Source organism: Cynocephalus volans, chromosome 6 (assembly GCF_027409185.1).
Source record: "Cynocephalus volans isolate mCynVol1 chromosome 6, mCynVol1.pri, whole genome shotgun sequence".
Lineage (NCBI taxonomy): Eukaryota > Metazoa > Chordata > Mammalia > Dermoptera > Cynocephalidae > Cynocephalus > Cynocephalus volans.
Genome location: NC_084465.1, coordinates 64,809,888 through 64,835,908, shown reverse-complemented (window position 1 = coordinate 64,835,908; position 26,021 = coordinate 64,809,888). Strand labels below are relative to the sequence as shown.

At 37.5% G+C, this 26,021-nt stretch overlaps 1 protein-coding gene across 3 annotated transcripts in view; it reads right to left on the bottom strand.

Annotated features, from left to right (window-relative positions):
* Window positions 1-26,021, bottom strand: part of CDK14 (cyclin dependent kinase 14) — a 587,775-nt gene that overhangs the window by 69,299 nt on the left and 492,455 nt on the right. For all 3 annotated transcript variants that reach the window (XM_063099015.1, XM_063099016.1, XM_063099017.1), the window contains 2 exons: window positions 18,871-19,010; window positions 13,211-13,354 (listed from right to left, as the gene is read on the bottom strand). In XM_063099015.1, coding sequence (XP_062955085.1) covers window positions 13,239-13,354; window positions 18,871-19,010 — 256 coding nt within the window. In that variant the 3' untranslated portion in view covers window positions 13,211-13,238. The remainder of the gene's footprint in view (window positions 1-13,210; window positions 13,355-18,870; window positions 19,011-26,021) is intronic.

The following is a 26,021-nucleotide window of genomic DNA, read 5'->3' as shown; positions in this document are numbered from 1 at the left end:
GGGGGTGACACTGCTTTATAATTATGCAAATCTATTTCATGTCTGGCTGAGGAGAAAAGAGCTGATTTCTCATATCTGTTTCACATTCTGTCTGTTATGATTTATTATCTTGGTTAAAGCAAATAAAAATACAGGCCTCTCACAGATACTTAGTTGGGAAAGAAATAAAAGTATTTTACTTGCCCTTTCAGATATCTCTGAATTTATATTCTTTTATATTATAACAAAACTCAACAAGTGGTAGTTTCTTGAAGGTTAGTTACAGTGGGAAATCTGAAACCTTATTAATGAACTCTTTGTACTCTGTTACTTTAAAATCTATTGGTTTATTTCACACTTCCGGTGAATATTTTATCCATTCATAATTTTTCTAACATCATGCACTTGTCATCTTAAAAATATTGATTCAATGAGTTATGCAGATCATTCAAATACTGACACATTTCACTATATGTAATGGTTAATTTTAGGTGTTGACAGGACTGGATTAAGGAATAACTAGAGAACAGGTGCATTACTTCCAGGCGTGTCTGCGAGGGTGTCTCCACAGGAGGCTAAAGTGTGAGTCAGTGTACTGAGTGTAAGGAGTGGACTATGTGGGAGGGCACCATCGGGTTGGCTGGGGCCTGGACAGGGCAAAAAGGAGAGAAAAGGATTGCTGTGTGCCCTCTCTCCTGGACACTCTAGGACACTCTCCTCCTGCCCTCGGATGTCAGAACTTCAGGCTTTCCGGCCTTGGGACTCCAGGACTTACACCAGCAGCCCCTCAGGTTGTCAGGTTTTTATGCTTGGACTAGAGTTATGTCATTTACTTCCCTGGTTCTGAGGCTTTAGGACTTGGACTGAGCCATAACTCTAGCATCCCAGGGTCTCTAGCTAGCAGACAGCCTGTCATAGGACTTCTCAGCCTCAATAATCACATGAACCAATTCCCCTAATAGATATCTTCTCCTGTATCTATATATCTATATCTATATGTATATCTACATCTGTCTTATCTATTCACCCACCCATCCGTCCATCTATATCTATCTATCTATCTATCTATCTATCTATCTATCTATCTATCTATCTATCTATCAATCTATCTATCTATCTACTTGTATTGGTTCTGTCTCTCTGCAGAACCCTAATATACTACAGGATGTCAAAAAATCATATTTGCTTATATCACTGCCTATCTCATCAGAAAAGTCTTTGGGAAACTGTCCAGTTCACAATGACAAATAAAAGTTTTCCATAGTTTCCTCAAATTTCAATTTTCTATTGAAAGCTCTAATTTTATCATTGACAACAAATACTATCAGTTGTTTTCCTTGGGTGACAGACTTAATTTTGTTGATTTTTGAGAAAATGTCTGCCAAATACCCAAGTTTGAATAACCACAGTTTGCTTGTCAGTCATTTTGTCAGATAAAAACCATGTTCCAGCAAAAAAGCAGCTAGCTCAGCTTGCAACTCAAACAAGTGCACAAGAGATAACAATGGTAATGAGGTATACGGCAGAAATGATTTATGCAAACTTACCATTTAGTTACACACAATACTAAAAAGACATTTACTCACAGGTAGAGGTTTAATAATATTAATAATTTTTACTTCTTTATCAAGAACATTATTAAGTGAAACTGACTTCTTAAAAAATTTCATTGTGTGGTGGTATAGAACACAGTGCCCAGGAATACAGTTGGTACCATGCCTTGATTCATGCTAAGAAGCCAGCAGTTTCACCTGTCATTGCTTTTGCACCATCAATGCAAATGGCAACACAGAGAAAAAGGCAAAGACCATCTTAATATTGTTATGAAAATAGTTTTGACCGCATGGAGCCTCTGGGGATCCCCTGGGTACATGGACAACACTTTGAGAACTCCTGATATATAGGACAATTATAAGGATGCTATTTCTTTTGTTCAGAACGTAGGGAACTGAGGAGAACCCACAAACCTGAAAGTAGGACTTTAAACACATGGTCACTCAACCCACAGAATGGTCCAACAAAGGGAAAGATAAATGTAAGAATGTCAACATCTACCAGAGAGTATTTTAGTTTTATGCAGAGGAGATGAATTGAGAAGAATGCAAAAGATTGGAGAGTCTATGAAATCAATGAATGTAGAGCTGACATTGGAAGGTGAGGTGAGGGCAGGGAATAGAGATATACCACCATTGACCTCCCACTCTGCATGTCCAGACACCTTCAGCTTGCCTGTCTTGAGAGTAAGGGCTTCTTACTTAAAGCTAAAGAGTGGGAAATCCACTTGTAGACAACTATACCCAATTCTTTTGTTTAAAAAAAATTTTTGACAATGTTTACTCTCAAAATAGTTTATTTTTAAAAAATAAATCCATAAGTTATTAACAAATTGAGTTACTGTGGAAGAATAAAAAATCTTAAGGTGAACCATTTCAAATAGTATTTTATAAAAAAATTGATTTTCCAGGCCAGCTTCTGGACCACACAATAAAATTTCCAAATGAGGAGATGACTGGATTCACACTGATGTTTAAATTTATAGATTTGACAGAACTAATGCAGTATATCTTGACAGCTATATACAGTAGCTTAATGCTAAGCTTTTTATGCTGAATATAGAATAGAATGAATTTTGCACCGGTGTTTTGACTAGGAGGTTTTAAGATTCCTATTCACATTAGACAGCAGTCTGAGGCTGCTTGATAAAACAAGTCTTGGCTATTTAATAAATGTCTCATAAAATATCTTAATATTGAAGAGAAAAGAAGAACTCAAGGCAAAGACATTTTGAAAATATACATTTTAACCAGGATCTGGATGCTAAGTAAACATCCTTTAGTGCTCACACTGAAAGACTTGCAGCTGTGGCATCTGTGACTTAAAATAACAAGATGATCTCCATGAGAAAGATAAATGACATAATAAAAGTTTCCTATCAAAAGAATATATGTTTTCTGATGGAATTTATATAGGAAAAGGCTTTATGCTAAAGCCCATTTAATTCATTGTAAAAATACTGGAAGCTTTAAATTTGGAGCTTCATATGAGTACATCAGGCAATATTATTTTGTTTTGCCACTATGTTCTGTTTTTAAAAACTGCAGATCAATTTTCTCTGTAAGGGCAACATTTTAGATTATTTTTTTGTAAATAAGGTTACCGTAAATTGTGGACTTTATAGTAGAATATTAAATTCTAGATGAACTAGGCAGTAATGAAATTGGAGAGCTTCCCCTTTAAAAAAACAGAATAATTTTTAACATTGTATCAAAACATGATATAGTTATATTCTACAATGTACTTATATATTTTAACAAGGGTTATATCTAAATCTCCCAAAGGGCATATGATTTCCTCTATCAGTAAGATTGTATGTGAATTAGGAATCCTGCTTTGATATGTGCAACCTAGCTAACTGCTGAATATAAACACCAGCCCTGTTAGAATTCAGTATGCAACTGAGCTAGTCTTCCACACCAGTAGAAGAAAAAAAAAATCCCTCTCCCTTATTTTCTAAAGTTGCCCATCTCTATCCGTTTCTGTCGAATTGCCACAATTGCCCAGATAAAACATTTGAGAGTATGTCAGCTTTAATTAATGTAACATGACCTGATCATTTCCACAGTTAAGAATAAAGAAGTTTGCATTCTTTAAATCCAAAGCTCAACCTGGAGATTATGCTAAGTTGCTTCATTCACAGTCCACACTCCTCCGCTCATGTCAGAAGGACAGCATTTGTCCCCTCTAGTGATAAACAAATTATACATGAAATCAATTCCACTTCACAATCATTTTCCCTATTGGGTATTATCTTTCCTTCCCTGCTCCCTCCAGTTAAGCCTGCATCCTATAACTTGCTAATGAGCTGAGGGCTTTCTGTTCCAGGTGGCACCCCCTGCCTCGAAGTCACGACATTTCCCATTTCGAATGCTGCTGGCATTTTTCGACAGCTCCTGCTAACTAGCCTTTTTGACCCACACTAAGAGGAACTCATCTGATCGAATCCTCTAACCTGCCAATCATTCCAGCAAATGATCTTCACAGTCACTCCCAAGGCAGGAATGGAAGGAAAAAAAAGCAAAAGCGAGTGGGAGAATGAGGGAGTAGGCGAGCGGCTGCCTCTGCAGCTACCTAATGAGAATACTTTAAGTCTCTGAGGCAGCTGAAACACTGAAAAACTGGTGGGAAAATTAGGACACAACTGAATGCCTGGCTCTGTAATTACTGATTTCTTTCCATCCTGAGATCATTTTGAGAGCAACACCTCTGAGATGTGCCAGTTTCTAAAGAACACAAGAATACGCTACCTTACGTAGAGAAAATAGATTTATTTCTCCTGCCACTATCAATATGCAATTCTCATAATCCCACTCTGTCAAACAGCATCCTTTGCAGAATTAATTATGTGCTATAAGCTTGTTAAGTGTGCATTTGTAAACTAGGGATGATTATAATGTTTGCCACAATGAAGAAAGGACCTCTTTTTTCTCGGGCATATTTTAAATGTTGCCACCATTTAGGGGTGTTTATTTTTACACATTCACATCAAGACAAACAGGTTTGGTGGAGGTTGGTATTGGGCTCGGGGAGGATTAAATTCTTGACACCAACAAAATAGGATAATCTAGGTATTCTTAATTAATGGAGGTAAAATAATTTTTTTTCCTTTCAGATTTTTTCTGCCTGTGCAGCATTCCGCTTATTTAATTATATTTAAACTTAGTGGATCTCTGGCCCACAGAATAACCCAATTATTTTAGGAAGAAAGATTTGGTAGGTGGTTAATTTGGCAATGGATCACAACTCTAGGCATCTTAATATAAGGTAGATTTGTTGACCAAGGAATGATACAATATAATTATGTGTTATCATTACCCCATTGTATGTAATAATGTAAAATAAATACTGTACATAATTTAATTACACATGATAATCATATATCTTTCTCCATTTATAGTAATTAGGCCAATAGCTCCATTTACAGTAATTATTATATATAATTGAGGGCATTTTACTAATTGCATTGAAAATGATAATCCAGAGCAATTGAAAATCCAATGGCACTATACATAATGCAAACTACATTAAAATAATGGTGATAATTTAAAGGGAAAAAATTCACTCAGTATGGAATTTAACAGTACAGCATTTGATTCCATGCTTGACATACATGGTGATATTTACTGAGCTAAATCTCCATCAATTTCTCTAACTTTTGTATTGTATTTGTTCTAGACTTTGTACCTTATCTACTCAGGTGGGAAAGTACTCTTTGTTATTGTTATCTTAATTCTAGGGCTGTTGAAAAATTGCTCTTTTTGACTGGGTGAGTGTACAGAGAGAGAGAGAGAGAGAGACAGAGAGAGAGAGAGTGTGCGTGTGTTTGTGTGTGTGTGTGTGTGTGTGTGTGTGTGTGTGTGTGTGTGTGTGTGTGTGTGTGTAGGTTGGCAGAGGAAGCAGCTATCCTAAATTCCAAAAGAGACTCTGTAAATTATTCATTTGCACAACCAATTTGATGTTCTTAAAAGCTTTATTCATAGAAACATCTCAGAGTACTGCAAACATTTTGTTAATTATACTTGTAATAATTTAGCTAAAATGTTTAACTTTGCTTATCAACATTCGGGTTGCAGTTTTCATTACACTTGCTATCTGTCTAAAATTTTGATGTATCTATGGACAGGAAACCCTGGCTTTTATCCTCAGGTCCCAGTGTCTATCCTTCCCTGGTCCCACTCCCTACTTCTACCCAGACAAAGCTCCCATGTGAAGCATATCTCAGGAATGATGAACATCCGTGGGGTGACGGGAATAGTTTGGAGTTTCTTTTTGCCTTCCCTTCCAGATATTGTCGTTTAGACACTGTCCTATGTGCATTCAAATGTCATCCTAGACCATCAGCCCACTTCAACTCAAACAGCCTCCTTTTATGCTCAGACACTTCTTAGAGTATCAGCAGACCACAAAGACTGTGTAGTGGGACTCAGCTGGCTATCCTGGTATTAATAATACAATACAGTGCACTTAGGGCACAGACAATTCCCTCTGTATCCCAAATTCATAAGAATCAACATTAAATGAAAAGGAAAAATAGAGCACCTGAACTGATTATAACTACTTGCTATATGTGACTGATAACTTCTGAACAGTTTGGCCAAGCACTGTAATGATGTCTTAATCACTAGCCACATCACATCTTGTGCCCACTATTTACGAGAGAACTTCAAAAGGTTCAAAGAAAAATAGAATTAAAAGATAATAAGACTCTTTCCATGAACTTTTTGAATACCCCTTGTATAAGAAAGCTTCATTCATATTGTGCTGCTGGTTAAATAGTCCCTAAGACATTAATTTGGGTTTTAGAAAGGCAGAAGATGCAAGTTGTGGTGCCATCCCCCTTCTTCCTCCCCAATCTGAAAGCTCATTTGACCTGGAAATGCTGAATCACAAAATTATAGTCAATTTTTGAAGATCCACGGGCTGACAAACCAATTTGTGGAGAATCAAACCAGTTTCCTCTCTTTTAGTTATTTTTCTTTTAAAAAACTTCAATCAGAGAAGAGAAAAGGAAAATCAAGGGCAACTATTATCATTATTAAATTTAAATATATCGTACTGAATTCCTTGTTTTTAAGAAAAACACAATGAAATATTTAAAGATAATGGCACATCATGGGAGTAACATGCGTGGTTTAGAAAAACAATGTGCATGTGCACACATCAATGTGTGATGGGGGAGAAAAGGCAAGAGAATGATTATGATAAAGCAAATGCAGTAAAATGTAACATTTGGGGAAAGCATGTGAAAGGTATCAAATTCTTTATGCTATTCTTGCAACTTTTCTGTAGATCTGAAATTATGTCAATATAAAAAAGTTAAGTCAATATTTTTTAAATGCACTCTGGATGAAGCGTGACATAACTTTATTTTGGTCCTTCTTTGCGACAATCCCAGTACATAATTAAGCAGAATAAGTAGTAAAGGCCTGTGAGTGGTGGTGCAAAGTACAGATTAGAGGTGACCCAGAGAAAGGGAGGGGTGGAGAGGCAGAGAAGGGAACGGGACAGACGAGACTAACTTCCTTAGCCTTCTATTTTGTGTTAGAGTTTAAAGGGGATAAGAGACTTCTCAAGGTACAGACAGCGGACGCTAAAGGTAAAGGACGGGAGGGGAGCAGGAGGTAGAAAACTGAACAGTATTCCAGCCTCTTCTCAACCAGGTGTCCATAATATGCATCATGCATTTATGGTTTAAAGCACTGTCTATTTCCTGAATAAGATGTATTTTATAATCTGCAGTAATGTGGGGGTAATGACAACAATCAGAGATTCAGATAAAATCCTTGAGGAACACGTTAGGCAACAGAGGTAATAAAACTATAGCTGCTTGACAGGAAAAAAAGATCTGTAGGATCATGCAGAAAATTGTAGTTCTTGTAGGAAAAAAACTAGAAACCTTCCTGCTACTGAAAAAAAATGAGATGTAACACTTGAATTTCTTACATGGTGAAAGATACTAATGGGTATTATCTCCTTTTGTGTCTACAGTTGAGAAAATGCAACATGCTTTTAAAAGACCTTTAGCCAATAGCCAAAAAACAGCACATCATGAAGATACTGTCACTCCAGAGGAACGGGTAAAGGGTCATGAAAATTGACTACAATATATATTGAGAAGTTAAAAAAAAAAAAAAGTTAAAAATAAATAAATAAATAAATAAATAAATAAATAAATAAATAAATAAATAAATAAATAAATAAATAAATAAAACAACTAGAGTTTCCTTCTGTGCTTCTCTGATTTTCCCTCACTAGTATACAGGCCAGGCAAGGTGCCTTCCAGCTACACTTCTTGCTTCATAGAAGCTTCTGAGACAGCTAAGCCCAGAGTCCTCTTCTGAGGGGTTCCTCGACAACAGGCTGGCCACCCAGTTCACAGCTTAGCTGACTAGGTCAGGGCTCAGGGCCTGGCCTAGAGACAGCCTACAGTTGGCCAATAGTTTATCTGGGCGACTGACACAACAGCCTTGCTGTCCATTTATGGGGCTGGCTACATCAATCAAAGCTGCTCTCTAGGAAACTTTGAATCTGAGGCGAAAAGAGGTCAGCCATAGACTGCCTGTACAGAAGTAGAGGGACAAAGAGAAACAACAATTAACAGGGTCCATGAATAAGTAGAAGCAAGTCCCCAAAGGCCATGAAGTGAAGGGGAGATGAAAGCAATGTCATCTGATGCAGAGACAGAAAAACTGAGCCGCCATGATGTCACAGTATGGGAGAGAGCAATACGTGGCTGTTTCTCCAGGAACAGCTCCAGAAGTGAGATGGCGGTTGAGGTGGCAGACAGGCTAAAGCTCCTGTTGGATTCTGACATTCGAGTCTGTGAGGCCTGTCTGTTCAGCTACGCAGACTGTCAACCTGTTCTGCCTCCCACAGACCACTGTTAGTTGAGGAAACCTGAATCAATCACTTTCTCCTGGAAGATCCCAATACCCACTATCTGGGGGTCTCTCCTGTTCCTATGGACACTAGGTATGTAGCGTGTCTCCACAGCTCTTCCTGTCATTCTCAGTTGTCCATCTCTGAATCTCTCACTTTGGCAACCGCCTCTTTCCTCACTTCAACATTTACTCTCCTCATACCCTTCAGGCTTCTATTATGTGGCTATAATCTAGTACTGAAACACATTTTTACTTATTGAATTCAGTTTAATTTTCCTGATTCCTCTTTTTAAAGGCAGGTAGGAGAAATGCTCTCCAGTAGAACATTATGTGATTCTGGAAATGTTTTATACATGCCCAGTCCAACATGGGGGCCATGAGTCATGTGAGGCTGTCAAGCACTTGAAATGTGGTACCACTACTGAGGAAACAAAATTGTAATTTAATTTAATATTAAGTAACTAAATTTTAAATTTAAGTAGCCACATGGGGCTAGTGGTTACTGTGTTGAACAGCACAACTTTATTCTTTCTTAAAGAAAAGGAAGGAAGGAAGGAAGGAAGGAAGGAAGGAAGGAAGGAAGGAAGGAAGGAAGGAAGGAGGGAGGGAGGGAGGGAGGGAGGAAGGGAGGGAGGGAGGGAGGGAAGGAAAGAAGGAAGGAAGGAAGGAAGGAAGGAAGGAAGGAAGGAAGGAAGGAAGGAAGGAAGGAAGGAAGGAAGGAAGGAAGGAAGGAAGGAAAGAAGGAAAGAAGGAAGGAAAAGAGGGAGGGAAGGAGGGAGGGAGGGAGGGAAGTGAATTGCTTTTCTTTATTTGATGAAACATTGATTCTCCTAGTTTGTCTTCATCCAGTCATGACCCAAATAGGTTGATTATTTTACTTCATAAATATGTAATTCCTTCATATTTACTGAAGATTTCATTACATGTGGTTCAAAGGCTACCTGCATCAGTGTCCCCGGGGTTCTTTAAAATGCAGATTTATGGGCCCTCGGAACCTGGATTTTTAAAACCTCCCCAGGGGTTTGGTGCTCCAGAGTATAGAACCACTCACTGCTCTGCTAATGTTCAGATAGTGCTGCCAGAGAGCCTTAAGCACCAGTGCATTGTATTTTGTCTAGAATCTGGTTTCTAAAAAATATCTTTTACCTTATGTAATTAAAATTTCACGAGCACTTTATGCATTCTACTCTGTCCACCTGATAGCCTACTTCTAGAAAATTATTGCTTAATAACCAAAACAAGCAAAGAGAGTCTAACACATTATTTTTCATTTCCATATAATTTTTAAATAATGCTGATTAGCAGAGATAACATGTCAAAAGGTAAGAAGAGGGTCACTAAAATATGTATGCAGTTAACTTCTTGCACTTGAACTAAATAAAATTATTTCATGCACTAGGCAGATATTTGTAAATTCACTATGAATTTAAGGGGGTCTAAAGACTAATGGGTTCATTGAAAAGAGATGTCTCATAATAGTCACATACTATTTCAGAAAAATTATAAAACAGATATCCAAAAGAGTAGAGGCAATTCTTATTCCTTGTATTCAGTAGAAGGAGAAATATACAGAGTGACCACACACTTCCTATCTCAGTTTAGAATGACTGGAAAATTAAGCTCAACATAGGGGTGTGTTCATTATCACTGAATGCAAATATAAGGGATACTAATGGATGTGGTATTAAATATAGCTTCTGGTCTTTTCCTTGGGGAAAATTTCTATGCACATTTAAGGCTCCTTCAGACTTTAAAAGGGTCTTACCCTTCAATGCTCATAAAATACTCGGGAACAATCTATGAAATCTTTAATCTACTAATACCTTTAGAGGATAACAAAATTTGGGAAGCATAGTATTTTGATCATCCAGTGGCATGTATTCCATTTTTAACTTGGGTTCTTGTGGTTTACTTTTCATTTAATTTGGTTACAAAACTGAAACCAAAATTGCTTTCTGCTGCAAAGCAAAGTGCATCTCATTAGTTTTTCCACTAACGCCAATTTATGCAAATCAGGCATTATTCACTAAATAATTGAAGTGACCTTAGTATGCAAAGAAAGAAATAATTTGGCATTAAGGTATGAGGGAAAAATTAGGATGTAAAACACTCCTGTCTGCCCAGTCCTCCATCGTTTCAAAGACAAAAGTGAAACAATGCATTTTCCACATTTACCTCCATGTAACTCCCCCAGAAACAGGTGGTTAAGATGCTGCCTACATACAGTCTTTGCCTCTCTGAGCCCCCAACTCCTTACCCTACCCTCTCCTTCCCAATCTCTCTGGCCTTTACAAAGAACTGGGACATTTGAGGAAAATTTAGATGCCAGAGCCTGCTCTAAACAGTTAATGAATTCAACAACAACAATAAAATCAAACTCTGGGAAATTATATATTTTTCTCTAACGATACCTTATTTACATAGACTTTTTATTCTAAAATGTTCATAATTTGATATTCAGCTAATGGTCAGAGAAAGGCCATTCTATAGGAGGTATTAGGTCAAAAAATAGACTATATTACTTGATCTCTAAATTGTAACATTTGATGAAAATAAAAATCCCACAAAGGTGAGAAATTTAAGTAATTTCTTTTTCTGCTAACTGATGGAAAACTCTTAGAATCCAGAGTCCCTGTAGCTTTTCTGAGAAAACAAAAATTGAAATATTTTCTCCACATCATGTTGAATCAAGTTGAGGGAAGTAGATTTGGAAGAAAATAACAATAAAACTAAAGTTTTGAAAGTTAATGTGAAAAAGACAAAACTCAGAGAGAAAACATTTGTATTGTCATCACGTAATTCTAGAGGAAAAGCTTCTACTGTGCAGATATAACCTTGAATCTAATTTTAAAAATACACTGCAAAGAAAAGACATTTTTGTAAAGGCTTTCAAATACTGATGATTGTAGTTCTGAGCACCTTTTAAAAAATCTCTTTTCAATTATCAATTTTTGAGACTTTCTGGGCAATGCTTCTATCCAGTGAGCTCAATTTGATTTTACAAGGAGGAGCTGACCTGAAACACATTCTAGAAGTTTTGACTGGTCAGGCTCAGGTCAGGACATCTCGAAAGAGCCAAGAAGAAAGCCCTGCTATTGAAATTCAGGTTTGCTTGTGTGCGTGTGTGTATGAGGCAGTAGCACAAATAAAGTCCACTTTTTGTTAAATTCTACTGAATTGACTAAGAGATTTTTAAAGCCAGGGGCCTTCATGATGATAATGTAGGTTAAATACTTTAGAAAAGCATATGTTCATACTCTCATGAATTAAGACCATTTTTAGAACCAGGAAGTAACTGGTCAAAAACTCAGCCTCACTCTTTGTCTGACCAACTGAAATTCAGAAGAGGAATATAAATGCTACCGAGTGAGTAAAGGTGTGTTTCTAGAGAACTTTTTGTCCGATAGGGAGAAATAACCTGGAGAAGGAAGAATCTTACTGTTACCTATGGAGTGGCAAGTTTAATAGTAACATCTTCTGACTGGCATTTACACACCATATTTTATCTGGGAATCTTTTATCTCCAAATCATTCATAAATCATTGCCACACCCCTGAGAGGCCAACATTGTCCCCCATGTGAAGAACATGCAAAATCTAAGTCCAGAAAGAGCTCAAGACACTGGCAGATCACTCAGAAGACAATGTTGACAGTTTGTTTTGCTCTCTTTGCCATGACGTCAATTTAGCCTATTGACACATTTCAAATTGAGGAGGAAGGAAGAGACGCTCTTGCGATGCTACATATATACGTCGATTCACTTGAACACTTAATTACTGAACATCTGTAGGAGCAAGGAACAAACGGGTACTTCTCCATACAAAGCAGCACATAACAAGCCTTCCCCACAACAACATTTGTTCTCTGTTTCAGAGAATTAGGTTATATTGAAGGAAAGGAGATATATATATATATATATATGAACCATATATATATGAAACCAGACATTTCCATACCATCTGGCAAACAAGAAAGAAACCAGACATTTCCATTCCATCTGGCAAACAAGAAAGACACAGCCTTTTCAGAAGCTGCCGTCTCATACTTGTTACTGTGTAGCATGCGCGAAGACTGGGACAGGCTGACACGTCTAGCAACCGCCATGTTTAGATTATGCTTCCTGTCTGTAGAATAGTAGAGGTCAATGAATCGAACAGTAAAAAAGAAAAGCTTCATCATGATAATAAGGTCTGTACCAGGGGTCAGACAGGAATCAGAAATGGGTGAAGTGGCCTAGATGGCAGCTGAGCTAAATTGGGGAGCCTGTGTCCTCCCCACAGGAAGGATCCACAAGTCAATTAATTACACATGAAAACTTTTGGTAGGAATGTGAGAGCAGTATTGCCAGAGTTAATGATTTTTCCAAGAACAGCCAGAAACCTAGACATTTATGTGAAATCTCCCCATTTTAAAATGAGAGCAACTAATTTAAAAGAGTGTGTTGGCCAAACAGAGCAGGTCTGTGGTTTAGATATAAACCAGAGTGAACTTTTTTCTCACCACAATGAAGAATGCGTGACTAGTTAAAATAATTTGTTTATGGTTCAAATGGTTTGCTTATGATGACATAAATAAAAGTATAAGGTAAAATATAATTTCGGTTAGAATCTAGTATGTGCCTGAAACTATGGAACTGATTGACTGCACTCTGCCTTGGTAGTGTTTGATGTGTGCCATAATAAACACAAGAGGCTCGTAAGATAGTGTGTGGAAAATGAGTCTGACATGCTTCATTTAAAGATCTGTTCAATATCCATTAAATATTACATTCCAAGTAAAGCAGATCATCTTACCTGCTCTCTCCCAAGAATGTTGTGCTCGTCAGTGCTTGCTATTTGATAGACTTTTGCCATAACTATTGTTTTTCCCAAAGGCCCGCATACTTTCTCCAGTTTCTGGTTGCAATCTCACATTTGGGACGGTAAAAATAGAAGACACTGTGGACAGAATGAAAAGTTTTCATTTACATATTTATTGACGTATTTATAATGTCTTTTAAAAAATGGAGATTGAGGGCCGAGCCCGTGGTGCACTCGGTAGAGTGCTGCGCTGGGAGCGCGGCGATGCTCCCGCCGCGGGTTCGGATCCTATATAGGAATGACCAGTGCACTCGCTGGCTGAGTGCCGGTCACGAAAAAACGACAAAAAAAAAAAAAAAAAAAAATGGAGATTGAGATGCAATTCTGGATGTTTAGCACATCGAACATTGTGGTATGTGTTGGTCTTTGAAATGTTAAGTGGTCATAGGCACACACACATTTACACACATATACACACATATATGATAGGACAGTCTGCCTTCCCTTCAGAACCACAGCTCAGATGATTTCTCATACTTCTCTGATCTAGAACAACTAACCTGGATTTGGAAACATATTTTGCCCTTTCTTTTTGCTATTTTTTCATTCATTCATTGGAGAAATATTTACAGGAATTGCAGAATCCTGGAGCGAACAAATCAGAATGAAAGGAAATCCCTGTACTCATAGATTCCAGTTGGGGGAGACAGACAATAAACAACCAAAGAAATATAATATATTAAATAGTGCTAAGTGTTATGATGGAAAATAAGGCAGGCATGAGAAACTGGAAGTTTTGGAGCAGAAGGAGGTCAGTGAAAGCTTTCCTGATAAGGGACCTTTGAGCAGAGACCCAAAGGAGGTGCAAGAGCAAACCATGCATATATCTAGAGAGACAGCAAGGACAAAATGTGGAAAGAGGAAACTCCAAGAGCTGACGCTAGGGGGCAAGAAGAGAAGTAGCAAACCAGTCAGGAGGCCACTATAAAAGTACAGGTGAAAGAAGATGTCGGGTGAAGTGAGGAGGACGTGATTCTGGATATATTCTCAAGGTGGCATAAACAGTCTGTGGAAGAATTGGATACGGAGTGTGACAAAAGAAGAGGAGTCAAGGATAACTTCCATCTACTAGAAGAATGATGCTGCCACTTGTTGGTGAGGCTAAGACAACAGAATGAGCTCGTACAGGGGAAAAGATCAGGAGTTCAGTTTTGGTGATATTAAGTTTGAGATGCCAATGAGATGGCCAAATGGAGATGCTGAGAGGTCAGTTGGATATGCAAGTCTGTAATCAGGGAAGACAGGGATGGAGATAGAAATTTGGAAGCTGTCAGTGCATAGGTGATATTTAAATCATGGGATTGGTTAAGATTACCTAGGCTCCAGGGAGTGTATGCAGACAGAAAGATCTGAGGATTAAGCCCTGGGACACCCTAAGAGGTCTGGCAGATGAGGAGAAGTCGGCAAAGGAGTCTGAAAGGAGAGTTTAGGGAGGCAAAGTGAAAACCATGAGAGAATACTGTTCTGGAAACCAAGTAAAGAAAGTGTTACTAGGAGGAGGTGGAAGTCAATTGGGTTGAATTCCACTGACAGATCAAGATGAAGGCTGGGAAAAGACCAATGGATAGAGAGTTTAAAAATAGCAGTTCAGGAGGTGTGTGGGCCCAAAAGCCCGGTTCGAAAGAATTTACAAAAGAATGGAAGTCTAGGAATTGGAGGCAGCAAATATATTTGATATAGGTGTGCTTGTTTTGTTTCTAAAAAGAAAGTATCGAGCTACATTAATGGCATCATGTGGTTTTAGGGTAATATATAGGACATATATGGAAATATGTAGTAAAACCTATAAACATTAAAGCTGAAAAGTCCTTAGGGACAACTGGGTCCATCTCACTTGTTCTCTGAATGAGAAACCAAAGCCCAGAGAGACTAAGGCACTTGTCCAAAGTTGCCTGGCTAGTTAACAGTGGAGCTGGTGGTCTGATTCCCAGTTCAGTGATCTTTACACTGTATCAATTTGCTGGCCTTCTTTTACTGGATTTGAGTTTTGTGAATTAGCAAATGAATGTAATAAAATCAAGGACTCTGTGCTATGAAGTGTATTTTGTTCATTTACTTTGACAAGGGTAGTTCAGCTTCAATTATTTATGTAACTTGATAGTATACACAGGAGAATGCTCTGTGGTGTATTCGGGAAAAGTAATGAGTTTCTTCTAAACCAGCCCTCCGTTTACTTCCCTATAATTAAATGTTTGTGAAGAAGTGGAGCAAGGCTTTTGGGGTTTCAGGACAGAGGGAGAATGACAGGGTGCCACCAGAATTAGCCAGTTTTAACTGCCAGATGTCCAGGTAACTGTGCTATTATTCTTACTTGATCATTTGTAATTTCTGCTTTGGTGACACACTAATATATTACTTCTAAATTTTGGTATGATGTAACCTGATGAAGTTTTACGAAAGAGTACAATAAAGACAGATATTACTCTGTTATGTATTCTTCCAAGGCAAATAAGAGTCTGACATAAACATACAACTTCACTTTTATACTAATCCTCAGAATGACTGCTGTATTGCTCAGGCTCCAACACCACTTGATAAGCTTCTCACAAGGTCTGATATATTAAAGTAGTCCAAGAAGGCTCTAACCCACTTGTAACTTATTTTTGTTCCCTGTATTCTCCTTTTAACCTGGCTTCACTTCCTGCTTGCATAAGTGTTTTCCTTTTGTGGACATTCTTTAAAAAGTGTTATGAGCCATCTTTGAGAATGAGAGTACTATGGACTGAACTGTGTGCCTCTCCAAATTTATATTTTGAAGCCTGAACCCCCAATGTGATGGTATTTAGAGATGGGGCCTTTGGGAGGTAATTAGGGTTAGATGAGGTCATGAGGACAGGGCCCTCAGGATGGGATTAGTGGCTTTATAATGAGAGGAAGAGAGGGATTTCTTTCTCTCTGCCATGTGAGGACACAGCAAGATGGTCCTCTGCAAGCCAAGAAGAGAGCCCTCACCAGAAACCAAATCTGATGGCACCTTTATTTTGGACTTCCCATCCCCCATGAGATATAAATGTCATGAGATATAAATGTGAGAAATAAATGTCTGTTACTTAAGCACCCAGTCTATGGTATTTTGTTATGCAAACTGAGTAGACCACTATACAGAGAGGTTCCTGGTATTGATGAATCTAAAGCACAACTTGGTTGCTAAGACACTCCATTTATTGGTTCTACAACACTTCTTCCCAGGTGGACCTCCTTCCAAATCTCCCAGAAGAGGAAGCACATGAGTATATGAACTGCTGCACCTGCTGCTGCCCTCTGCCAGATGGTGAACTTTTACAAGACTCTTCACTAATGAAAATTTAATTTTAAGTCTGCAGAGTATTAACCTAGACAACAGAGTCACCAAAACCAGTCATTTCACTTAAAGGAACTAATCCCCAAAGTCTCCAAAGTCTGGGAATTCTTTGTTTTGTAAACATATTTACAAAGACAGCCACGTTGTTCTAAATGGAAATGACTGTAGTAGTTAATATGGGGATTGTCCTTTCTTGCAACTGGATTTATGCTTCATAATGATTATCTTCTAGACACAGAAATAGCATTTCTGTAACTCAAAATTGTTACCAGAGGCATTTAGTACAATCTTGCTTTAAAAATATAATGATTTTTCCTCTTTATTCTCCCCCCTTCAAAAGGTTTCACTGCTCCTGATGTTTAACGTTATGCAAAGACGTGTTTCTGCCAATGAATATCGCCTTATGGTTATGCTTCTGCAAATAGCCTGCTGTGAGCTGATAAAGGGATTAATGCAGCCAAAATTCTTAATCTGTGAAATTACAAATTAAATTCTCATATTAAAAATACCACCCTGAGGTATTTTTTGTGGCTTTAATTCCCCTCTGGTGTTCTGCATACATTGTGCTTGTTAATGACAGGGACAAGGCTGTCTCCGTTGGCAGTCTGCTGCCGAGTGATAATGTGTAGGCATTTACTCACTGATAGAAACTGGATTTAACCACTGGCTGATAAACTAAGTGGCAAGTGGGTAATAAGTCCATATTAACAGAAAAGTACTACTACAGAATTCAGAACTCACACACCATCTAAATCCTGGCTTAAACTCAATCATCAAGTCAGATGGGATTGAGATGTCACCAAGGAGGAGTGATATCAAGTTACAAGTTACACTAAATGGAAAACAAACCATATGTTTGAGTGTGATGGGCCATAAACTAGTGAGCCTATTTGTATCACTTTTTTTCTCAGTATAGGAAGACATGTCACCAATTCATTATTTTTCCATAGGGATTTCATCTTTAAAAATTGGGGATAGCTCTTGTAATATTCAGTGGGTAGCCTCTTAGAAAGGAAGTAGGGCAGAATACAGAGTAAATATGGGCTGGGAATATGTGAAATGTTAATGAAAATTTGTTAAGCATAAAAGGAGTAATAGATTAATATACCTATAGTCATTTTAGGGTTAAAAAAAGTAATTAGAAATAAATGTGGGATATCAAAAATTATTTAGGGTAGAAGTGCCGAAGAGGAGTTGTTACTTGAGACTTAGTTACAAAATAAATGGTTATTGTTGTCAAGGAGAATCCAATTCTCAAATGGCGGGGGGGGGGGGGGGGGGTGTCTAAAATCTAAGAGACCATAGAAATAACTTTTTGCCTATTATAAATGATGTATAGCCAAGGATTAATAAACATGTAATAAATACTTATTCATATATGTAGTATGTTAATTTTTCAGACAATCAGAAGACTATGAGAAGAAATATCCCTAACAGGCATTTGGAAAGAATGTATCACCACTGAACAAAAAATATTTCTACTGCAATAGTGTTTCGCAAAATTTCAGAGGAATTCTGTTTCACACTTTGGAAGAAAGCTGAGATCCTCCCAGCCATAAATCCTCCCCTAAATTTTTAAAATGTAATTGGAAAAGGCTGTGTAAATATGAACACTTTTGTAAAAACAAAACAAAAACCCACCCAGGAATGTGTTTTGTTTTAAAAGATCCAGAGAAGAGCTGTCTGTACGAATACCAAGACCATTTGCAGTTAAAATGAATTACACATCTTCAGTTCTTATATGTCAATTCAGTGCGTTAGCCAATCGCCAACACTGTTCCTAAGCTCACTGCATAGCAGCCCTTTTTAAGGTTATTGTTACAACCAAGATGGGCTCTGAGAATCAAACAGAAATGAATTATTTCTCCTGTGTACTGCAGCCAGTTAAAAAGTACTGTATGCATAAAGCACTAAATATGTAAATCATATTTTCCTTTTCCTTCATGACTGCTCAGATCATTTTTTTGGACACACACATAATCAAATACAAAGACGCACAGCTGCAGACTGCAGAGCAGAGATAGCAAAAAAGGAATCCATTTTATTCCTGTGTCTGGTAAACTAGCAACTGAATGGCAGAGTTCCACTAAACATATATGCACATGACTTCCCCACCCTATTCTCTCTATATATAGATAAATATACACACACGTACATATGTAGTGCATATACAAACATACATAATCTTATGTTTGTACACACTTAAACGTGAATCTCTCTATATGCATGTTACATATAGATGCTAAAATGGTGTCTCTGCTTTGACTGAATATTGCAGATTTATAATACTCACTATCAGTCAGTTCCCATAGCCGTGGGGGCAAGTCACTAAAATACTCGTGGCTCAAGGCGGCCTGTGCCGATAGTCTGTTCTTTGGGGAACACTGTAGGAGCTTGGAGGCCAGATCCTCTGCATGATTCACATAGCCGAGCCTAAAAATACAAACAAAAAAGAGAGAAATCAGACCAAGCAAGAAAATCCACTAAATAAGACATAAGGCTCACCAAATTTTTGGAGTTCAATTTATTCCTGGCCAGGAAAACAAATTACCAGCTAAAAATAAACAGAAGCAGAATTCCTGTTGGTTCTTAGCATATCTATTACTCCAAACTGACTTTTACTCTAGATATCCTAGTATCGTTGATTTAAAATAATTCTACTATAAGCAAAGGGTTGATATTTTGAAATGGATAAAACTAGAGCTAGAGGTAGAAAATCTTAGAAGATGATTTAACAAATAGTTGCCAGAATTTTTTCATAGAATCTATGTACTGCATATACATCTGGATACATTTATAGAAAATTAATACAAAATAACTAGGAGAATTAAAATAAAACTGCTATTAAATTCTCTAGTTACTAAAGTATCTTTTCCTCTAAGAATTTACATTTTCTTGCATTAAGTATAAAATTATTGGAACTGCCCTGTCAAATATCAACAATTATAATATTAACGTACAGGTTAACAAGGGGAAATGCTTAAACTACCTGGGGCTGAATTAATTCAAAATGACCTTTAAAACAACAGAACACAGGAAATATGTGCCTCAAGATTATATATATTAAAAAAAAGCATAGAAATAAAGTCTTTCATGTGATATAAGTCTTCAAATGGGTAGCAGCACCACTCAGGGCAGCCCAGCCCTGCTTCTCGTGGAGTGTCTATTTCTCTGCTCAGAGCAATCAAGCCTAGATAATTAACATAATGATGATAATAAAAGAATTCCTAAAAATGGCTACCATTTATGGAGAGCTGAACATGGGTCACTTTCCCAGGTACTTTTCACACTCTCATTCTTATTACAGTCTGACAAGGCAACTGTTCCCATTTAATAGCAGTGGAAGCTAAGTAGGAGTCAGAGATGGTAGTGGATTGCTCAATCAGCAGGTTGACTGGAGATTCAAACCTACCCAGAATTATGTGACTCCAAAGTGGTCTGCACATGCCATGCTGTCTTTCCCTCACAGGTCATTTCTAATGGCTTCTACCCACCAATTCCAAAGCTTCTGCAGCATGGTACAATATGTGCAGTGACCCTCAGAGGCAGCCAGAAGGGAGGGAGTGAGAGAAGGTTGCATCTGCCAGTGGGTATTTTATAAAAAGCCTTGAACCTACTAAACACAAATTAGCCAAAAATCATCTTTCCTCAATGACCAATAATCTTCCCCTTCCCCTCCTTATGCAGCTCTTTAGTACTGATTTAAAATTGTCATGGGGTCAGGAGCAAGGAAGAGAAAAGGAGGTAATGAATTTGGGTAGAGGAAGAGAAAGAAGGAAAAGCAAAGAAAAATATTACCCCAAAGGTCCAGTGTAAGAACCTTCTCACTACATTTTCATACATGAAGGGCTCACAAATAAGTTCAATGTTTGGCTGCTGCAATGGCTGTTTTTAAAAAATGAATCAATGGATTGGTTTTAAATGTCTCTGCCTGGCAAAGAGAAAGTTGTCCACAGGAAAATGAGGCATTCTCAAAATTCTCTACAGATTTTTTTCCTTTTTCAGAGGGCCCAGGGCCATCCAAATTATTCCTTCCTTGGGATGAATCCCACCCAAGGATGCAAGGATAGTTCAACATATGCAAGTCAAAATATGGGACATACCACATCAACAAAATCAAGGACAAAAACCATATGATTATCTCAACTGACACAGAAAACGCATTTGACAAAATTCAACATTGTTTCATGATACTCTCAATAAATTAGGTATAGAAGGAAAGTATCTCAACACAGTAAAAGCCATATACAACAAACCCACTGCCAATATCATTCTGAATGGGGAAAAGCTGAAAACTTTTTCCCATTCAGAACAGGAACAAGACAAGGATGCCCACTCTCACCACTCCTATTTAACGTAGTTAGTATTGGAGGTACTTGCCAGAGCAATCAGGCAAGAGAATGAAATAAAGGGCACCCAAATTGGAAAAGATGAAGTCTAACTGTCCCTGTGTGTAGATGACATGATCCTATATAGAGAAAAATCTAAAGACTCTACCCCAAAACCCTTAGAGCTGGTAAACAATTTCTGTAAATTTGTAGGATACAAAATCAATATGCAAAAATCAGTAGTGTTTTTATACTACAATAACAAACTAATAGAAAAAGAAATCAAGAAAGTAAGACCATTTACAATATTCACCAAAAAATAAAATTCCTAGGAATAAATTTAACCAAGGAGGAGAAAGACCTCTACAATGAGAACTACAAATCACTACTGAAAGAAAATAAAGAGGACACAAAGGGATGGAAAGACATTCCATGCTCTTGGATTGGAAGAATTAGCATTGTGAAAATGTCCATACTACCCAAAGTGATCTACAGATTCAATGCAACCCCCATCAAAATACCAATGACATTCTTCACAGAAATAGGAAAAACATTTCTAATATTCATACAGAACAACAAAAGACCCTGAACAGCCAAAGCAATCCTGAGCAAAATAAATAAATAAATAAAAATAAAGCCAGAGGTATAACACTACCTGACTCCAAATTATACTGCAAAGTTATAGTAACCAGAACAGCATGGTACTGGCATAAAAACAGACACTTGGACCAATGGAACTGAATAGAGAACCCAGAAGTCAACCCACAAACTTACTGCCAACTGATCTCTGACAAAGGCATGAAGAACATCCACTTGGGGAAAGACTCCCTCTTCGATAAATGGTGCTGGGAAAACTGGACATCCACATGTAGAGGAATGAAACTAGACCTGCACCTCTTGCCATATACCAAAATCAACTCAAAATGGATTAAAGACTCAAATATAAGACCTGCAACTATAAAACTCCTAAAAGAAAACATGGGGACAACTCTTCAGGAAGTAGGACTGGGCAAAGACTTTATGAATATGGCCCAAGAGCACAGGCAACAAAAGAAAAAATAAACAAATGGGATTATATAAAACTAAAAAGCTTCTGCACAGAAAAAACCCCAAACAATTAACAGAGCAAAAAGACAACCCACAGAGTGGGAGAAAATATCTGCAAAGCATGCATCCAACTAAGGATTAATATCAAGAGTATACAAGGAACACAAACAACTTAACAGTAAAAGAACAAATAACCCTATTTAAAAAAATGGGTAAAGGAGCTGAATAGTCATTTCTGAAAGGAAGATATACAAATGGCCAATGGACACACGAAAAAATGCTCAACATCACTCATCATCAGGGACATGCAAATCAAAACCACAGAGTTATCACCTCACCCCAGTTAGACTGGCTATTATCAAAAGGACAGAGAATAACAAATGCTGGCAAGAATGCAGAGAAAGGGGAACCCTTCTACAATGTTTGTGGGACTGTAAAATGGTGCAACCATTATGGAAAATGGTGTATGAATGTTCTTCAAACAACTACAGATAGAACTGCCATATGATCCAGCAATCCCACTGCTGGGTATATACCTAAAGGAATGGATATCATCATTTTGAAGGGACACCTGCATACCCATGTTCATCACAGCTGTATTTACAATAGCCAAGAATTGGAACCAACCTAAATGTCCATCGCTGGAGGACTGGATAAGGAAAATGTGATACACACGCACACACACATATGCACACACACACACAATGGAATACTACTGTGCCATAAAAAAAGAATGAAATGCTGCCATTCACAGTAGAAAATCAAGTTAAGTGAAATAAGCCAGGCACAGAGAGAAAAACACAGCATATCCTCATTCATAAGTGGGAGCTAAAAAACAAAGAAATAATTTTTTTTTAAAAAAGGATAGAACAGGCTGAGCCCGTGGCGCACTCGGGAGAGTGCGGCGCTGGGAGTGCAGCGACGCTCCCGCCGCGGGTTCGGATCCTATATAGGATTGGCTGGTGCACTCGCTGGCTGAGTGCCGGTCACAAAAAAGACAAAAAAAACCAAAAAAATAAAATAAAAAAGGATACAACAATCACAATAATATGATGAACTTTCAAAAGAAGAGAACAGAACCTAGTTACCAGAGGTGGGAAAGGGGGAGAGGAAGGGCGGGAAAGTGAAGAACTGGTAAAAGGCCATGAAAAATGATTACATACTATAATGCTGAATATGCTAATTATCCTGATTTGAGCATCATGTATTACACACAGGTACTGATATTCAACTCTGTACCCCAAAGATATGTACAACTTTGTTAACAATAAAAAAAAATTATTCCTTCCTCTTCCCAAAACTTTCTCACTATTACAAATTTCTCATTAATATTTTTTAAAAATTGATTAAGAATTCTTTTGGCTACAATGACAAAGCATGTATACCTTTCAAAAATGTACTAAATTAAAGGGTATGTGTCCTGCACAAGACAAACACATTCTGCTAAAAATACTTAACAGTTCACTCCCACTCTTTCTTCAGGCCCTCTCTTTTAAGTTGCACCCAATACGCAAACATTAAATTATCTTTAAGACTTTTTTGTTTGTAGACATTAAATATATGTGCTTCTGTACAATGTGGACTTTACTTGAACTTTTCAAACAGAGGTTTGTGATTTTCAAAATGGAGGTTTTCATAACAGCATAAAATGAGGTTTGTAGAAAGACTCTAAGAAGTCATCATAAGACTTGTACAAAAGCTAACAAAATCAATGATTACACAAACCGCATGTATACTGTTTTAAATGTGGGAGATAGAAACATAAGGTAGCAGGCAGGTAGCTACATAGGCCATACTATCAGTTTTTGAAATGACTGAAGGGACAGACGACAGAGGTCTAGACTGTTGCTCATAGGTCCTGGAATTGTAACTCAATGATACTGAAAACATACAAGTATTGTGCTGGGTATTTTGGCAGCCACTCTCTCTACACTCCTTATAAATTGACAAGATTCCGGGATGGGATTAGATTTGAACATATAAATAAATCAATGCTACAAGATTTCATGAGAGGTCAATAGATACAAAAAGGAAGCATGTTTTAAATGCTGAACATCAAGCATCCTTTTCTAAGTGTCCAAACAGGCTGCTCATAATCCAGAAGTTGCAATTCTGTCAGGCTTGAGGCCTGGTAAAACTGCTTATCAATACTCCTATGGGAGGTTCATTAGACTTATCATTAACTAAGCCTACATGTTTACTAGTACATATGATAAACTGGGTCCTGTCTTTAAGTTCCATTTCCAAGGCCATAGCATCAGGCAGCACAGTTTTATTGACTGCAACAGTTGTTTCTAAGACAGCTAGTGTCTATGAAGTGCAGCTGCATTTTAGGGGAATATTTCTCCAAATAATAAAGTTGATTTCTTTTAAAAGCTCTGCTCCACTTTTGTCTTATGAACTTTACTTTGTCTTTCATATTTCATAATACATTCAGTTAATGCTAAGGCAACAAGCACTAGAGCTCTCCCAAGACCTGCAACATGAAGACAGCAATACAATAGCCAGTTTCTTCAAGAAACTTCATTTTTACAAGACATAAACAGTCATCAATGGTCTGGTTAGATGGTAGCATACCATCATCAAATGGCCAGTTGAGAACCTGGATGCCTTCTTTCTCACAAGAGCAGTGTTAAAAGTTGCTTCACATATTCTCACTGTTGTGGTTACACCATACTTCTCAAGTTCCTCTCTAAATTCATTTCAGGTCACTGGTTGGATTGTCATGTGTGTGACTTCACAGGAGCTGACCAGTTCATTCGAGTCATGTTAGTTAAAAAACATCCGATAGGATTATTTAAGAATTAAAATTTGAATACTGAATACAGAAATGATGTAAGGAATGATGTAAAGAAACTGAAATCTACTTCTATATACTACACTTGAAATTCTCAGTACTTTGACTATCAAGTTGGAAGTAATGGGAAGTGAAATGAACCTCCTAACAAGCAGCAGCAATTCTTTAATCCAGTAATGAGGCAACAGAAAGGAAGTTCCCCCAGGTTTACCCATCTAGGTCAGAACTCCTGTAAAACGCTTTCCTGATTTTAATTCAATCCTCCTGTGTCTTAGTTAAACCCTCTCATGAAGCTTCTTGGTGGAACAGTAATGAATTTCTACAGTTCATCTGTCTGCACAGAAGTCATGTTGTGTGCCTGGCAATAATCTCCACTGTCCTTCAGAAACTTTGCAAATGTGTGACCAAGAACACACAGAACTGCCCGACCTGTAGCTAGCGGTGGCCTCTTGGTGTAGATTGGCTTAGTGTTTTTTACCCTCAAGGAAGTCAGAAGACCTTCAACATTTTATACCTTCACTCTCAGTTCTCCAAGTGGATGGTTCCTTAAATTTTTAACATTTAACTTTATTTAACTTAAAGTCTGGAGTTAAATATTATCTTTACTCTCCTGACAAACGCCACAAAAACATTAGAATATTTTAATTCTGATGACATTAATCCCGTCTCTCACATTATTATTGTCTAATATCTTATTTCTATTTTCTATGCTTTTTAAGGACACACATTAGATATTGTTATTATTTATTATTATTTATTATTTTATTTACCCATGTTTACTAATTTATTTAATCAGCTTTCTTCTCATGTTTCAGACATTCCTTCTCAGACTATTTTTTTGTACCTGAACTACAAACTATAGAAGTTTGTTCCATGAGAATCATTTGGTGGTAAATTTTCTGTTTTGTTTTGATATAGGATAATTGTTTGGCTGGGTATAGAATTCTATACCTAAGTTCAAAGCATTTCCCCCTAACTCTTTGAAGATATTACTCCACAGGCTCCTACTGCTGCTGCTTTTTAGTTCTCTTCCTCTTCAGAGTTCTGCAATTGCAATGTAAGGTATCCTGCTTGATATCTATTGTGCTTCCTGAATTTGAGGATTTGTGCCTTCATCAATTCTAGAAAAAACCCCAGCCATTACCCTAAGACTGTTACCTTTCCCCAATTCTCTCTCTCCTCTCATTTTGTAATTCTAATGCAGTGCCATCTCATTAAATTTTCCATGTCCTTACCCACTTTTTCATATTTTCCATCTGTTAGTCCCTCTGT